Below are 17,398 nucleotides of genomic sequence, written 5' to 3'. Positions count from 1 at the left end.
TTGTCTTATCCTAGGAGTCCTACTTTGAAGAGTCTCTGATAGTCAAAGGTCCAAATAGTTGTTAGCAGTCTTTTTACTCTATATTTAAATTCAGTTGTAATTGGTAGTTGCTAGTTGCTACTTCTAGTTGGAGTAGAAGTCGATCATTTGATATGACTGAGTGCCATATAGGATCGAGTTCCAATAGGAGTCCTATAAATTCAAAGCCCGGGAACGTAACAAATCAAATTTCGATCATTAATAAAATTTGCTGAGAGGTATAGCCAATGATATACCAAGGAGGTTCAAATGGGTTGAGGTAACGTTTCCAGAGGAGGAAACCCTGCGGCAGCCCCTGTGTGATTGTTTTCTTCGTAATTCCAGCAGGCAAAGTTGCAGCAGCATTGTGTGTTCACTCCCTCGTCAAGTTACAGCAAATAACAATCCCCAAACCCTAGAGCCTCCCCAGCGCTTTCCCTTTCTTCACCCTTCCGTGCAACAATTTTCTGGAAATTTCCTGACCCTAGAAAATCTGAAACCTTGTTCCCTCACTCTAAACCCTAAACTACGGTAGGAATAACTCCAAAACCACCCCATTATTAGCCTTGTAAACAGGATAAGTCTCTGAATTCAAATTCAGAGAACGAGACTCGAGAACGAGAGAACCAGAGATAGAGAGAGAAAGAGCGCGAGGGAGTTTTTTCGCAGAACAGTAATTGCTCTGGTTTGCGATTTTTTTCTCAAAGGAAAAGAAAATCTAGTATCGGTTCAAATTACTCGCTTTTGCAGGTCTGCTAGATTTCTGTACTTTTGAGAGGCAAAGATGGGAGAGAGAAAGGTATTGAATAAATACTACCCACCAGATTTTGATCCCTCAAAACTTCCTCGTCGGAGGCTACAGAAGGACAAGCAGATCAAAATCCGAATGATGCTTCCCATGAGTATTCGTTGTAATACCTGTGGGAACTATATATACAAGGGGACAAAGTTCAACTCCAGGAAAGAAGATGTGATTGGTGAGACATATTTAGGGATCCAAATATTCCGGTTCTACTTCAAATGCACCAAGTGCTCTGCTGAACTCACAATGAAAACAGATCCACAAAATTCAGATTATGTGGTTGAGGCAGGTGCAACTCGCAATTTTGAGCCTTGGCGTGCTGAGGATGAGGCAGTTGAAAAAGAGAAAATGAAAAGGGATGAAGAGGAGAAGGGAGATGCAATGAAATCCTTGGAGAACAGAACTCTAGACTCAAAACGAGAGATGGACATTCTTGCAGCACTGGATGAAGTGAAGTCAATGAAGTCTAGACACGCAAACGTGAGTGTAGATGTGATGCTTGAGGCTTTGCAACGCACTACTGAAGAAAAGGAGGAGAAATTGGAAGAAGCAGATGAAGAGCTCATCAAGTCGATTTTTTCACAGGGTTCAAAGAATTATGTTAAAAGGATCTATGATGATGAGGATGACAGTGATGATGATGGTAATGATTCAAATCAGCTTTCAACTGATAATGGGACACCCTCTCTAGTTAATTCAAAGAGGAGGAAAGTTTCTGAAGAAGTGTGGAAACCGACAGATTGGCTGAGAAAAGGTAGTACTTTTGATAGTTTCCACAATAAAGAAACTGTTCATGATTATGAGTCTTCTAAGAATGACAAACTTGTCTTCAAAGCTCCATTAGTCAGAATCTCTGTTTTGAAGAAGACTGTTCCATCTCCTACAAAAAACAAACATGAGGGAGAGAAGAACAAGCAAGAGGAGGAACCAAAAGCCAATGATGCAACCAATGGACTCCAGTCATTGAGTCAAGACTATGGAAGTGATGAAAGTGAGTAGCTATCTTGTAATTCTTTGAATTTTGGGATTTGTTCGAAATATTCAATAACTTTATTTATAATAATGGAGTCCATTCTTTATTTGTTATTTTTTGTGCTTCCTTATTATTCGTCGGTGCAGTTGCTAAATCTGCACAATTCCCCGTTCATGTATGGTTACCCGATACAGCGACTTCAATATTAGATGAAGTCAGTTCTTTTCCTCTTTGAAACCTAGCTCCTGAGCTGATTGCAGAGCACCCTTGGTTCTATGGTCTTGGTCAGACTTTACTCAAATAGGGGTTCATCTGTCGTTGTATCTCAATGATCTTGTAATTTCCATACAAACCTTATTTGCTCCAACATGTTATTCCATTCAAACCAAATTTAAAGAGAACTGCAGAGATCATACCTGAACGTAATGATACAGAATAGTCCCGACAGAGACTTATCCTTTACAAGCCTTCAATTCGGTTACAGCCAGTAGCATCCCCACCCTTATAAACCCTAGAAACCATCCCCATCTCTCGCGCAACCACAGCCCTAGTTCTGAAACAGAAAATTGCAGAAAATACATGAGGTACATAATTGGATTGAAGCCCTAGACTTGTAAAATTCATTTGTGTGAACCTATTCTTCAATTCCCCTCAACCTTAGCTGAACTTAAGCCCTGGGAACCCTAGCGGCAAGCTGTAAAACCCTAATCTCCATTAGCCACAGGCTTTTAAAACCCTAATTGGGTCTGATATTCATCAGTATCCCATAAAAGTAATCCTTCCCTCCTTGGTTTACATCAATCTATCTCAGGATGTAAAAAATCAAAGGAATTCATGGAAACAGTTGAAATGCTTTCATGCCTTTTATATTTGAATCGGGAGTTTCGCCTTTCCATGTTGTTAACGAAATCTATATCCAAGAAAATGAAAAACTGTTTTAGACCTATCTGTGGAAAAAGGTTTAGTAATTAACTCTTCAGATAAGAGAAACTTTTCTTTCTCAGAAAAAAGAAAAATGAAATGCACCACAAAGTAGGAAACTATGGTCTGACAAATGCAAACCAACTCCTTTAGTGGAAGGAAAAGCCTTTCTCCTCAAATTTTGTTTCACAGACAATGGAGAAATTACACAAAATATGAGAAGACTAGGATGCCAAACTCATACCTGCACAAGTCCACCAAGATTATTTCTAAGATCCAGAATGAAATTAGATGCACCAAGGTACTGAAGATGCTTCATTGCTGCAACAACATTTATTTATGTAGCTTTATCTCAGCAGCAACTGAACCTTGCAGACAAAGAACAAGATGAAGAAATAACACTGTTGATGGACACCACAAAGAATAAACAAGGCTCTCAAGGCATAAAGATCCAAGTTAGCCAGCAGAAAATGATCTCAAAAGAATGAAGCATCTCATAAAGTATTCAAGAAAGCTTGTTTTCAAAACTCCTACGGTCCTACCATTCAGCATATAATCTCTCTTCACATTGACATTTTATATTTGGTTGAGCTCAGAAATACAAACCTAAGTAATGACCAGCATTCTTAAACACGAGTTTTCTTTACCAAAACTGCTTTGTTCAACCCTAAAAAACAGGTCCTCTCTTAAAACATCCAGCTGAGTGGAATTCTGATTCATACTTCATATTTTCAGTCATTAACTACCAGACCTATTTCAATTATTTTAACAGGCAAGTCACCTTATTAATTTTTTAAGGTGGGCGACCTGTTCTCAGTGGGAAGCCATGGTTATGTGTCCTTTTTTTGGGTTAATATGTTTATGTATCCTTCTTTTCCTATAGTCTGTGTCACAACAGATAAGGTACTGAATGTATCTTCTTTTGATTGATACTTCTGTGCTTTGTTTGATTCTTTGATTCAAGCAATAACTCTAATTGAATACTGTTCTTTAAGTATTTTGTTGTTGTTAAATTTCATCAGAGCAACTGATTCATAACCTCTGATTGATCTGTCGTAGAGTTGTTTATCTGTCTAATTCATTTCCCATTTGAATCAGATTTAGAGCAGTTTTTGGGATGTGTAAGTATCTATCAAAAGGGGCTTGGACCAAGGTTTATTGCTGATTTGAGCTTCTGATCCGGTTTCCCTGAGATTCTCCTAATTCTGCCCTCTTTTTTGGTCTGACCTGAAGTTTTTTTTAAGTAGTTAAAATCAGACAAGTCAAATTGAGCTCAAATTCTGGCAACTGAATTAGGCATCTAAGATTGATATTCAACTGGAATTATAGGTCAATTTGACTTGGATTTTGAGTATTTAAATTTCTCCTATCCCAGGATTTTCAGTTTCATATTTGAATTATGTTTGCGAGTGATTATTAGAAGTTTGAACTTCATCTAAGAAAGTTGAATTTTCAACTTTGTTGACATTGCTTACTTGAGAGACATGAGACCTTGTAAGAATTAGTCCTTATCATCATAGTTGTCAAGGCGTCGCTTAATCGTCGCCTCGGCGTCTGGGCTCCTTCGGAGCGCCTCAAATTGGCGTCGCCTTATTTTTAGGCAATAAGGCGTCCGCTTTTTTTCTTTCTTTTTTAAATCACGAGAGATGCCTAATCGAAGGCATATATTGAAATGCTTATTAGATTCCGATTGTAAAGTTTCTATTGTTTGAACCTATATGCATATGTATAATGACGCTACATGTGATCAAATGTTAAAATAAAAACAAACAAAATTGAAAGAGAATAAGTTCTTAACTCAAGTCTCACACTCTCAATCTCACTCTAATCCCTAATCTCTTTCTCTCTTCTTCTCTTCCATTCCCGTAGCGACACTCCGGCAAGCAGTGGCCAGTGACAAGCAACTCCTTCTCTTCCTTTCTTCTTGCGACTTTTTATTTAGGACCTATTATGTGTGGTTTGTAGTATGTTGGATGACTTGAGGTAGTCTGATATTAGTTTTTTTATTATATAAGATATGATAGATTTAGAGTGAATGAGATGTACACTAAAAATTTCACTTAAAACGCCTCAACCGCCTCAAAAGCGCCTCGGAGGGCGCCTCGTCGACTCATCGCCTCAATTAGCCTAAACCGCCTTGCATCGCCTCATCGCCGTGACAACTATGCTTATCATGATAATACCTGGTCTCACATGTGGTTTTATATTATTCTGATTTCTGAGAAAATATGATCTTTTACATAAGTAATTAAAGTGCTCTCAATTCAGGGAGTTCCTGTTCTCTAAGATAATTGACTGGTCAAATTTTTTTTTTTTTTTTTGGGACGTTTTGCATTAGGTATGGCACAAAACCAGCCTCTAGCAAATCTGAAATTGTTTAAAATTGACTTATACTGGAGGAGTAATGTTCTAATCAAACTTCATTTGATGTGTGCAAATGTTGTCAAAATCACTTTGAATGCAAATACCCTTTTAGATATCAAATGAAATGAATCTTTACCACACTTGATTTTTAGCATGCTTTACAATATTAAGATTTATAGAATTTCCATGTTTGGGAAAAACCAATTGCATTTAAAATTTTAAAATTTCACCTTTTGCAAAAAAAACTATTTTTTTTTCCTTCTTGAACTAGGGATTGGTTTTTATTATTTTAGGATTTTAATCTTTTAACTATTTATGGCAGCTGGGTAGGTCCAGTGTCAAGGAAGATTGAGGTAGTTACAATACCTCACATAATGTCTGCTTAAATACTTCTTCTTGCTTAAAGTTTTTTGGTTTATCGTTGTCTTCATTCTATGTTATTATGAATTAATTAATAATGTTTTTACTTTGAAGTTGGGAGTATCTTCACATTACTACCTTTATGAGATTAGTTAGGTGAAGTCATGCTATTCTTGAGTTTGAGACATGCATGTTCCAAGACAATGGTGAAACATCTGGCTTCTCAGGTTCTTATTGGGTTGCCTTATTTTCATTCTTTTCACCTGTAGTTGGTAGCCTCTCAAGGGCATTTGCTTCATCCTGATTATAATCAAACATTAGGAAGTTGAAGAAAACTCAAATTTACATAACTACTCTACTTGGGACTTTGGAATGCCTTGTTTTCTGGAGACTTGGTTGTTGTGCCAGGTTGGTAGCTAGCATTACAAAACCTTCACTGAACCCTTCAAAGGTTGATCCTGAAAATCTGCTATTTTGTTTTTGTGTCAGAGAACTGAATTCATGAGCCTGCATATAGAGGAATGATGGAACATATTATGATAACCAACTGAAACCATTGTAATAAGGGAGAGTTGGGTTTGGTATTCCAATAAGTTTATGCAGTTTTTGGGAGGTTCATTAGCATTACAACATCAAAAGCATGAAGATGCACAGATGCAGATAAATGATTTTTTTTATTTATTTCTTGAATTAAGTCTTTTACTAGGTGCTGTGGCATTAGTATTACTTACCCATCCCCTTTTTTCTGCCTTATGTTTGGGATTGATTCAATTTCCCCAACAAAATATTTCAATCTCTTATCTTACTATATTGAACTGATGCATCGCCATTGGGTACATTTAATGCATGTGAATGGCGTTAACAGAGTTTTGATGTATAATAATCACACTGCATGTTTAACATCACATTCAGTATTCAAGAATTGATTGTTCAAAAGAAATGACTGGGTTGAACATTGACTTATTTTGCACCAGAATAAGTTTATGATCGTAATCTCAACTGCCATACTGTAGATAACAGTATGGTGATTAAAGCCTTTTTCTCATTTGAAGTGTTTACTAATGTTTTTATAATTATGCATGCTCAACTCCCTGTTCTCTGTTAGTAGGTTTGCAATCTTGCTAGCAACATGAAAATAGGCATCGAATAAGAGAATGGACAAGTGAAAATGCCAAAACTTCCCACCACTGGTGTTGGTAACTTCAGCCACCTACCAGCTTTGGTTTCTTCACTAAGGAACTGTCAGATTACCATTTACTAACAGAAGGATATATTAATGTAATGAGCTTCCATCAGTTTTTGAATCCAAATCCTATTTGTTCAAATAGATCTAAATAGTGCTACAAGCTAGCTGTTTGGTTTCTTTCAAATTGATTGTCCTCAATTTCTGGAATATCACTACACAAGGTCATTGCTGCTTCAACAGCTTATATATTTGTAGGTTTTTATTTGTTCAACCAGGGAAATTGGTCCCTCATTTGAGTTTCCATTATTCTCTGAATTTTATAATTTGATTTGGAGATCACATTATTCTTTCTTAGTTTCCTCATACAATGTCTTACTTGTTTGAGGGTTCTCTTTTATCATACCCGGCATTGGACCAATTCGGGTTCTTGTTTTCATTGCCAAGAAGTTCCACCCATGTGTTGGTATAAGTATAAATTCAAGTTTCCCTTGATCTCAGAACAAAATTTAGTCCTCAGGAGTGACTGTTGAGGTGATCCTCTCAGAGTTAGGCCTAATTTTCACTTTGGTATTCTATTATGTGATGGGCCCAACTCTCACGGGCAAAGAGATTTTGGGTGTTTTGGTTTAGAAGGCTTCTAATCTGTGTCATTTAGACCCAACTTTAGTATTTCTGTTTTGGAAATGGTCAAAAGATAAAAGGGGGTGTATTAAATGATGTAGTAAAGAAATGGCTTTTTATTAAGGGTCTGAATTGAATTGTTACTCATGACTTTTCATAGTCAATGGGCTTTGTCACTATAGTTACTGCGTGGTTTCTCAACTAGAAATATGAACCGGAATCTGCTGTAGGATTTTGATAAGCAACTCCAATTGCCATTGAGCCCAGCCCACACCCAACAAAGAAGCCCTGTTTCAGCCTCACTCCAAGAAAGCCCAATTCCAGCCTCAATCCAACAGCAGCAGCCTAAGCTGCTGAGGAAACCACCAACATGGATGGAAGACTGAAATTTAGTTGTAACTGATTTCTTACAGGAGTCTATAAAAGGAAACCTGAGAGTAATCAGTTGATATGAATGATATCAAGATACTTTTCTCCTCTATTCCTTTCTCTTGGGAGTTAGCAATTACTCGAAAATTGCCCTGTTCTTAAGCTTGAATTCTGATTTGCAGATTTTAGCATATCATTTGGTGCTTTCATTGAGAGCAAATTTGATCGGTGCTGAAACATGAAGAACACAAAGCTAGCAGACGCTGTCAAAGCCATACAAGCGCAATTGGAAGGGCGGCATTCGACGGACGATGGGTTACGCACCCAATTGGAGATGCAAGGAGCATCAATCACCCATATGACTCAACAATCCCAGTCATACATGTTGAAAATGGAGGAGCAAATGGCTGAGCTACAATTGTCTGTCCAGAAGTCGGTTGAGAAACCATCTGCAATAGGCTCGGAGGGACCGATCAGTAAAGAACCAGGTATTACATCTAGATCTGTAATTCCAATTCACTCTTCACAAAACATAACAGATCTCATGCCGCTACTGAAGTCGATGAAGATGGAAATTCCCCGATTCAATGGCACTAATCCAGTCAATTGGATCTCACAAGTTGAATGTTTTTCAACTTCTATGGAGTCTCGGATGACATGCAACTCCAGATCGCAGCATTTCATTTCGTCACGATATGGTATGAATGGAAGCATAGAAACAACTTGATTTCCTCATGGTCATATCTATGCAAGCTCTCAAGCTCCATTTTGGACCTACGATCTACGACAATCCGATAGGGACATTGGCCAAACTCATTTAGAAGGGAACTGTGGCTGAATACCACAATGAATTTGAACAGCTACTTACTCGGGTGACTGGAATGGATGCATAAATGATTTTGTGTCTCTTCATAGCTGGGTTGAAACCAGAGATTAAGAGAGAGCTACTACTTGCAAATCCTACCATGTTGGAAGAAGCCACTTACCTAGCTCGAGTTCATGAGCAAAGATATGAAGATTTAAAAGGTGCAACTACCAAACCTAATTACAGACCATTTCAACCAAATAACCCTAAATTTCCCTCCCCTACCTTACAAATTGGTTCTTACAACAAACACCCAACAATACCAATAAACTAACAAATAACCTCCTATTCTTCCTAGCCCAAACTTACCTGTTCATAGACTATCCCCAGCTGAAATTCAAATGAGAAGAGAAAAGGGGTTGTGTTTTAATTGTAATGAAAAATTCAGTCCAAGCCACAGGTGTCAGAGTAAGTTCCTTGAGCTCCTAGGAGAAGATGACATCAAAGACACTGAGGAAGAGAGACCAACAAGTGACCCAGTAGAACTTGAGGAAGTTGTGAAAGGTGACATTTCATGCCTTCACTCTCTTACGGGAATATCCAATCCTCGAACTCTTAGGGTGATAGGGGATTATGAAGGGCATCCGCAGGTGCTCATCGACAATGGGGCCACCCATAATTTTAACAAACCAGGAACAATGGAGAAGCTAAGAATACCTGTAGCTGCTGCAACTACTTTAATGGTATATGTGGGGAATGGAGACTTCTTGCAGAGTCAGTATAAAAGTTCTCGTGTGCCACTCAACTTGCAAGGACAGAAATTTCCAGTTGACCTCTTTGTGCTACCATCCAAGGTCCTGACATAGTACTGGGAGTTTAATGGCTATAACAGCTAGGTGAAGTGTTACACAATTACAAAGATCAGATTGTGAAATTCCATTGGGAAGGAAAACAAGTTCAGCTTACTGGGGAGACTTCAGTTGGATCTGCACCAGTATGACACCAACAGCTGCAAACTCTGGTAAACACTAACTTCATAGCTGAAATATTTACCTTATCCACTGAGAATATGTGTGACAAAATCGATGAAGATGGTAGAGATAAGGGGAATTTGGATTTTGTCAATGCAAGCTTACCCCAAACCAAATATTGACTATATATCAGAACTTATTTACCTCCCCAAATCAGCTGCCTCCTCATAGACCTTTAAACCACATAATACACTTGGAGCCTTACAGTAAACCTGTGAATGTCAAACCATACAGATATCCTCACTTTCAAAAATCCAAAATAGAAAAAATGGTGCAAGAACTGTTAGACCAGGGTATTATTAGACCTAGTCAAAGTCCATTCTCTTCTCCTATACTATTGGAAAAGAAGGACGGGACATGGAGATTTTGCATTGACTGTAGGGCTCTAATGCCATCACTATCAAAGGCAAGTTCCCTATCCCTACAATAGATGAGCTTTTGGATGAGTTGGGAGGGGCTACCTTGTTTAGCAAATTGGATTTGAGGTTCAGCTATCATCAAATCAGGGTTCACCACAAAGACATTCACAAAACAGCTTTTAGAACACATGAAGGCCATTATGAATTTCTTGTAATGCCTTTTGGTCTAACAAATGCGCCCTCTACCTTTCAAGCCACATGAACCAACTATTTAGACCTTACCTCAGAAAGTTTGTGATTGTCTTCTTTGATGATATTTTAGTTTACAGCAACTTCCCTTGCCGAACATGAATCACACCTTAAGATTGTGCTCTCCTTCCTCACTACAAATCAATTCTTTGTTAAGCTAACTAAGTGCTTTTTCTACCAAAAGGAGATTGAATATCTGGGACACAGTGACTGACAATGGTGTAAAGGCTGATCCAAAGAAACTAGAAGCTATGACTCAATGGCCAATACCTGAAAACCTAAAGCAATTAAGGGTATTTTTAGGCCTAACTGGCTATTACAGGAGGTTTATACACCACTACGCCACCAAGGCAGCACCACTTACAGATTTACAAAGAAAAGATGCCTTCAAGTGGACTGCAAAAGCAAACAATGCCTTTGAAGAACTCAAAACAGTGACGACAGCAGCCCCAGTTTTACAACTTCTAGATTTTGAGAAAGAGTTTGAAATAGAGATTGATGCTTCCAAAGTAGGCATTGGGGCTGTGTCATTCAAGGGGGCCATCCTATAGCCTATTTTAGTAAGAAACTCGATGCTAAGATGCAAGCTTCATCAACATACCTTCGGGAGTTGTATGCAATAACAGAAGCAATTCTCAAATGGAGGCAGTACCTCCTTGGCCGACAGTTCATCATCAAGACAGATCATAAATGTCTAAAGGAATTGTTGGTGCAGATCATCCACACACCGGAGCAGCAGATGTTCCTTGGAAACTCTTGGGATTTCAGTTCCGCATCGAATACAAATCTAGCAAACCCAACACAGCCGCTGATTCCTTATCTTGAAGGCTTGAGGAAGAACAACAAGTCAACTCTCAATAATTGACAGCTTATTAGCAATTCTTAACTCATCCTCAACTGGATTTATTTGAAGAAATTAGAAGGGAGAATCCAACAGATGAGGAGTTAATTCAAATACACAAGGCTGTGGCTCAAGGAACAATGCAAGACAAATACATTAGAAAAGATGGCATCATATATCATAAAGGAAGAGTACGTCTTGGCAAACAGTCAACTCTCAAGTCAATTTTGCTAAAGGAATTTCATGAAACCCCTATGGGAGGCCATGAAGGAATTAAAAAGACTCATGCTCAGCTTGCTACCAGTTTCATTTGGCCTGGACTGCACCAAGATGTTCGCAGCTTTGTGAGCTCTTGCTTAACTTGCCAACAAGTTAAATACTCTACAACACCACCCGCTGGCCTCTTGCAGCCACTTCCCCTACCAAAGCGAATTTGGGAGGATCTAACCATGGATTTTATCCAAGTACTTCCACTTTCCAAAAGCCAAGCAACCATATTAGTGGTTATCGACCATTTGAGCAAGTATGCACATTTTGGATCTCTCCCACGGCATTTTACAGCTGAAACAGTAGCTGAACTTTTATGCAGATGGTAGTCTAGCTACATGGATTTCCTAAGTCAATTATCTCAGACAGAGATACAATCTTCCTTAGTGCCTTTTGGAAACACTTGTTTAGCTGTAGTGGAACCACACTCAAGATGAGCATAGCATACCACCCCCAGACAGACGGGCAAAGTGAGGTGTTAAATAGATGCTTAGAGCAATACTACGAGCTTTTACTCATGAGAAACCTGACACCTGGGCTGCGTATCTTGTGTTGGCAGAATTGAGTTATAACACTGCCTTCCATAGCAGTATCAGCATGACACCCTACCAAGCCCTATATGGATGCCTTCCACCTTCCTTGCCATTATATACCAGGGGTTTAACATTAGTTCATGCTTTGGATGTACAATTATTAAACAGAGATGAAGTGCCACGTCTCCTTAAGGAGAACCCCCAGGCTTCAAAGAATAGGGTGAGGGTACAAGCAGACCAACATTGTCAAGATATCCAATATCAAGAGGGAGATTAGATCATGGTGAAACTACAGCCCTACCGCCAAATCTCTGTTGCCAAATGCAATAATCAGAAACTAAGTAAACGTTTCTTTGGCCCTTTCCAAATATTGAAGAAGATAGGGTCTGTTGCTTACAAGATCCAGCTTCCTGCAGATAATCACATTCACCCTGTATTCCATGTGTCTCAGCTGAAACCCTTCAAAGGACTAGCACCAGTAGATTGTCAACCACTTCCAGCTACTAGTGTTGCCAATAAGCCAGTACAGTCTCCACTCGCTATCATAGCCGCTCGCACTATTCTACAAAAAGACAAACCAACTGACCAGGTGTTAGTTCAATGGTCTTCTGCAGCCTTGGAAGATGCTTCATGGCAGAATTTCACAGCAATTTGCAGGACCTATCCAAATTACCACCTTGAGGACAAGGTGATTTTTTTAGGAGTAAGTAATGATAAGCAACTCCAATTGCCATTGAGCCCACCCCACACCCAACAAAGAAGCCCTGTTTCAGCCTCGCTTCAAGAAAGCCCAATTCCAGCCTCAATCCAACAGCAGCAGCCTAAGCGTGTGAGGAAACCACCAGCATGGATGGAAGACTATGAAATTTAGTTGTAACTAATTTATTACAGGAGCCTATAAAAGGAAACCTGAGTGTAATCAATCGATATGAATGATATCAAGATACTTTTCTCCTCTATTCCTTTCTCTTGGGAGTTAGCAATTACTCGAAAATTGCCCTGTTCTTAAGCTTGAATTATGATTTGCAGATTTAAGCTTATCAGATTTCTTTCACACGAAGGTCAGGTTAGTCTTGATTGTTAGTTAATCACATAATGCATTTCTACTGTTGCATTTAACATTTTCACGGCTCCAATCCGGCTGTTCCAGAGTTTATTTATGTCCTATTAGTTGCACAGTTTTCTGAAACTTGTGTAAACTGTTATGTTCTTTGAGTTTGTTATCAGGAATGCAAGGGGACCTGTCTAAGTACTGGAATCTTAAAGAGAAGCCATGAGGTTGCCTTAACGCCTTGATTCAATTCAATAGGATAATTGTTTTTAGTTTTTATATATAAATATATAAAACTTGGTAGCGATGTCATAGGAAGTCTTTAATTTCTAATTTGCATGTTTTATAGGATAGGTTTTTAGTTAAATTGAAGATTAGTAAATTTTCATTTCCTTATCTACAAATTAACTGGGTCAATTTACGCACAAATCGATTACACCTTGAAGGGTAGCTTTTTACATATAATTTAAATTTAAAGCAGAATATCGGCCCTACCCCAAAGGGATCTAAATGCTTGACCTTATATTATGAGGAGTTGGTCTTTTGCCAATTGAGCAACACCTTGAGGTTATCACTTTTTTAAATTGAAATATGGTGACATGTTCACCTGCACTTAGTATTTTACTAAATCTCTGTGAATACCTTTAATGTATTAAAGCCAAAATATTTTTATAATAAAAAAGAATTGTATTACAAATGAATACTCAAAAATTAGAATAAAATATAAAAATATATCGAAGGAATACTTAAGCATTAAAATGACTTGAATGAGATGAAAACTTTATCAAAAGTACACTCTTATAGTTTTTTCAGAAAAGGATGATTGTTTTGATTGAGACTGGAGCCTGTTGTACCTTATCGTCTTATTGATATTACTAAGGTGCTCCTTAGCATGCCATTGTACATGGTGGTCATGTATGAGCTAGTATTTATCTTCTATCTTGCTTTTGGCAGATTAGCTTGTTAGAGATGCCTGAACATAAGAGAAAATGAGTGATGGCCTTAAAAAGTAATATCAAGAGAGATGAGGATGACAAGGTATGACGACATCTCTTACTTAAAACATTTACCATATCATGATTAGAACATGTTTTCGTGAAAGATGCGTGGTCATCCCAAAGCATTTTCTCAGTCTCACTTTTAAAGAGTTTGTTCTTGAAGAATATTTAGTTGATACGTAGTAAATACAGGAAGTATGTGAGTGTTGTTTTTCACTGATTTTAACTGTGCCCTGCTGACTTCTGTAACTTATATTTTGGTTTATTCTTTAGGGGAAATTTCATCATTCAGTTTGTTTCATGTTGTTGGAGTTAATGTTATACAAGCCTAATTTTGGTTTGTTTCACATGCCATCCATTCATGCTGGCAACTTATAATTCTGGTTTAATGTATCAGAAGGCATTTCTAAGGAATCTTACATTAATACTATATGGTCTGCCTGCTTGGAACAAGTCACATGCTACTTGAAAAGTTTACATCTCTCCAATACCCAATTCAGCTGTAGAATAACCATAATTTTCAACCCAAAGCTAAACAAGATCTATTCAACCTGATTAGCCTGTTTTTGGTCATATTATGTCAGCTTTGGCTTGGACTACTTTATTTTATAAGTTAATATATATCCATATCTCTGTGTGTTTGTGTGTGTATTGCGGGTGAACAATTAGGTTATATTAACATTCACGAATAATTGATGCACATTCCTAGTTTTTTGCCATCCAATTTTAAGCTAATACAAACCTAGAACTAATTGCTTAAGGGTCTACATTTTGCCCTTTGCTTCACCTGTCATCTTGCCCTGATAGACCATGGTTGTCAAGGCAGCAAGGCAACCAAAGCGATTGAGGCTCCGCCTAGGCGATTAGGCGATGAAGTGGCCCTTAGGTGGCAATAAGGCTACCAAAGTGGTTGGGTAAAAATTTTTCAATACAATTACTTTTAAACTAGTTTTCAATACAGTTACTTTCTATAATAAGCTAAACAAATATTCAATAGTTACATTCATCCCAAAAACAAGCATTCAAGAATCATAATTATGAAAAATTATTCAAAAAAAGAACTCAAAAATAAGTTCATCTCATCAAACCATGGTTGTCAAGCGTCCACCTTGCATTTATTGATTCATTGATTCTTGATGTTAAGTATGGCTCATGCTTCACATTTTGTTGCCAATGGGCATGGTGGTCCCATTTGTCACTTTGGGCCTTGGAGTTCATTTGCAGTTTGAGCGTCAATTAAGCGGTTCAAAACAAGGCGGTTGAAAAATCGCTTTGCTGCCTAGGCATGCTTTGACAATCATGACATAGACAAAAATTGTCCCCTCGCCTCTAATAGACCACTGGTTTGACAAGATCAAATGTTACATATGTAAATTTAGCATTGCTGTCTCATTTATTTACTCCTGTTGTGACTTCAATTCTTTAAGATTGCTTTTGCTTCCGGGATCCTCTTGTGAACACTATAACATTATTGATTTCTTACTTCTACATGGACCTAGTAAGGTCTGCATTTCTAACACTCGTCTTCTCTGACCCCTTCATGAATTGGTGCCTCGTAGTCTCATATCTTGATCAATTTATGCTTTGGATAATAGTTCAAATACCTAAAACTCAGAGGCTTCAGCCTTCTTTTAATCTCTGATCCTATCAGTAGAATCCATCTCCCTCATTTGATTAGGATGAAGCCTGGCTATGTTCTGTGCTTCAATAATATGTTTTACTTCTTAATCCATAATTTTATATTTGAAAGCTAGCTTTGTCAATTCATTGCAGGTCTTACTTCTTGGTCAACCCAGGGAGGAGGTTAGTCTGGAGCTGATACTGAGAGTAGTTGGTTTAGTGGTGAGTACCGTCTTTTGGTCTGATTTCCTCCTTGATTTAACATTCTACCATTTGTAAAGCCAAGAACAATGGTTTACTGTTTGTTTTTATTTTCTGTTTTGCATCACATCTGTAAGAGGTCATTACTGTTACTTATTTAACTCCTAATAGATGAAAATTTATATAATTTCAAAGGCTGTACGCCACTTTTCTGCTAGTTATTTCCTGAAATATGATGTAGGTGCAGATCATTCTTGAATGTATGAATATTAAGTCTTTTTATTTTTTGGGTAGAAGTCTGAATATTAAGTTGCTTTCCTTTTTTCCCGTCCTTTCCGCTGTTGTTTCTTTCTCATATTAGTGGTTTTGGGTCACATTTCTGCAGCTATAGTTATTTCTGGAAATATGATATAGATGCAGATCATTCTTGACTGTCTGAATATTAGGTTGCTTCCCTCCCCCCTCCTTTCTTCTTTCCTCTGTTGTTTCTTTCTCATAATAGTGCTTTTGAGTCAATGCAAATGAAGTTGAAACAAACTCCCATAGCATCGAAATGAGTTTCAAAGGGTGAGCTGGGTGCGTGCCCCAACTTCTTGCATTGAGTCAAATTAGAGCTGAACAAGTTTAATATTGGTTCAAATTAAGCTATAATCAGATCAGAATTGAGAAAATGAAATCTGCTTCAGGCTACTCTCTTCTTGAAACCCCTGCTCTGGGTATGGAATCTGTCTAAATAAAGTTGTTACACCTTGCTTTCTCTTGCTGCAGGGACTTCCAAATGCTGGAACCTCAACCCTTTTGGCTGCCATCACACTTGCGAAACCTGATGTTGCAGATTATCCATTCACAACATTAATTCCAAATCTTGGACGCCTTGATGGTGACCCTAGTTTAGGGGCAGGCAAGTATACATCTGAGGCAACATTAGCTGATTTGCCTGGTTTAATTGAAGGTGCTCACCTGGTGAAGGTGCTCACCTGGGGAAGGTATTGGATAAGGTTGTGGATATCTCTTTTTTCATCCCCTTTCCATATTACTGGTTTGCTAAATATCTAGAACATACCCATCATGCAGGGTCTTGGTCGGAATTTTCTGAGACACTTAAGGAGGACTCGACTGTTAGTCCATGTTGTTTTGATGCAGCTGCTGACAATCCTGTGAAAGATTATAGAACTGTTAAAGAAGTATGTTTTGTAACCTCCATCCCTCTCTGCCTTTTCTGTTGTTTCTTTGGCAGATGGACTCATCATAATCAAATTCAGAGAGATATGGAATCTCAAAAACCAAACTAAACTTTGATTCAAGTGGGGAGAGCTCTTTAGATTGGTGAAGATTTTTACTTTCCTTTAGTTTTCCATTACTCATCTGTATATTCAAGTTCATTTCTAGGAAACAGAAATCTACGGTTTTACCTTAAGGTGGTTCATCTTGAAAGTGCAAATTGGGTACTAGACTTGCCTTAAAGGGATTAATCCTTTATGGTATTAATGATTCTGCTTTTATTTAATATTTCTAGACATAGAGTGGTGAGTGATCTTGGGTTTTCTGGAATATTTTGGAGTTCCCTTTCTGGTCAGTTTATGTTCTTTGGCAAAATTTAATTCCTTGCAATTACAAGAGCTTGTTAGGAGGGAATTTTTTTTCTTCTTTCAGTTCTGTTTGTCTGTGGTTGTTGGATTCCAATATTTTTGATGACTTAGCTTTTTTATGGCTTGAGCAACTGTTTTTTTTCTTCATATCGTAGCTTTTGTTACTTCTTATGGTTTGAATTTTGTTCACTCTTTTGACTTCTAGTCTTGATTGGTGTTTTGAGTTATCTAATCTTAATG

The 17,398-nt window shown here is 37.9% G+C and overlaps 1 protein-coding gene across 8 annotated transcripts; it reads left to right on the top strand.

Annotated features, from left to right (window-relative positions):
• Window positions 1-201: 201 nt before the first annotated feature.
• LOC149005223 (putative GTP-binding protein OBGC2) lies at window positions 202-16,826 on the top strand. 8 transcript variants are annotated; one of them, XR_016175534.1, is made up of 6 exons: window positions 202-1,811; window positions 12,729-12,977; window positions 13,705-13,788; window positions 15,522-15,590; window positions 16,338-16,555; window positions 16,644-16,826. XR_016175534.1 is itself a non-coding variant. In XM_089168236.1 (5 exons), the coding sequence occupies exons 2-5, from the start codon at window positions 13,747-13,749 to the stop codon at window positions 16,663-16,665; spliced, it is 351 nt and encodes a 116-aa protein (XP_089024362.1). In that variant the 5' UTR covers window positions 7,850-9,440; window positions 13,705-13,746; the 3' UTR covers window positions 16,666-16,826. The 8 variants fall into 8 exon arrangements, 2 of the variants coding, with proteins under 2 accessions (XP_089024361.1, XP_089024362.1); XR_016175533.1 differs by having other exon boundaries at window positions 16,338-16,826; XR_016175537.1 differs by lacking the exon at window positions 12,729-12,977 and adding an exon at window positions 7,797-8,102 and having other exon boundaries at window positions 203-1,811; window positions 16,338-16,826.
• The last annotated feature ends 572 nt before the right edge of the window (window positions 16,827-17,398 follow it).

This window comes from Hakea prostrata, chromosome 9 (genome assembly GCF_041222555.1).
Source record: "Hakea prostrata isolate BN-2017 chromosome 9, UWA_Hpros_2, whole genome shotgun sequence".
NCBI lineage: Eukaryota > Viridiplantae > Streptophyta > Magnoliopsida > Proteales > Proteaceae > Hakea > Hakea prostrata.
This window is presented reverse-complemented; position numbering and strand designations above follow the sequence as displayed.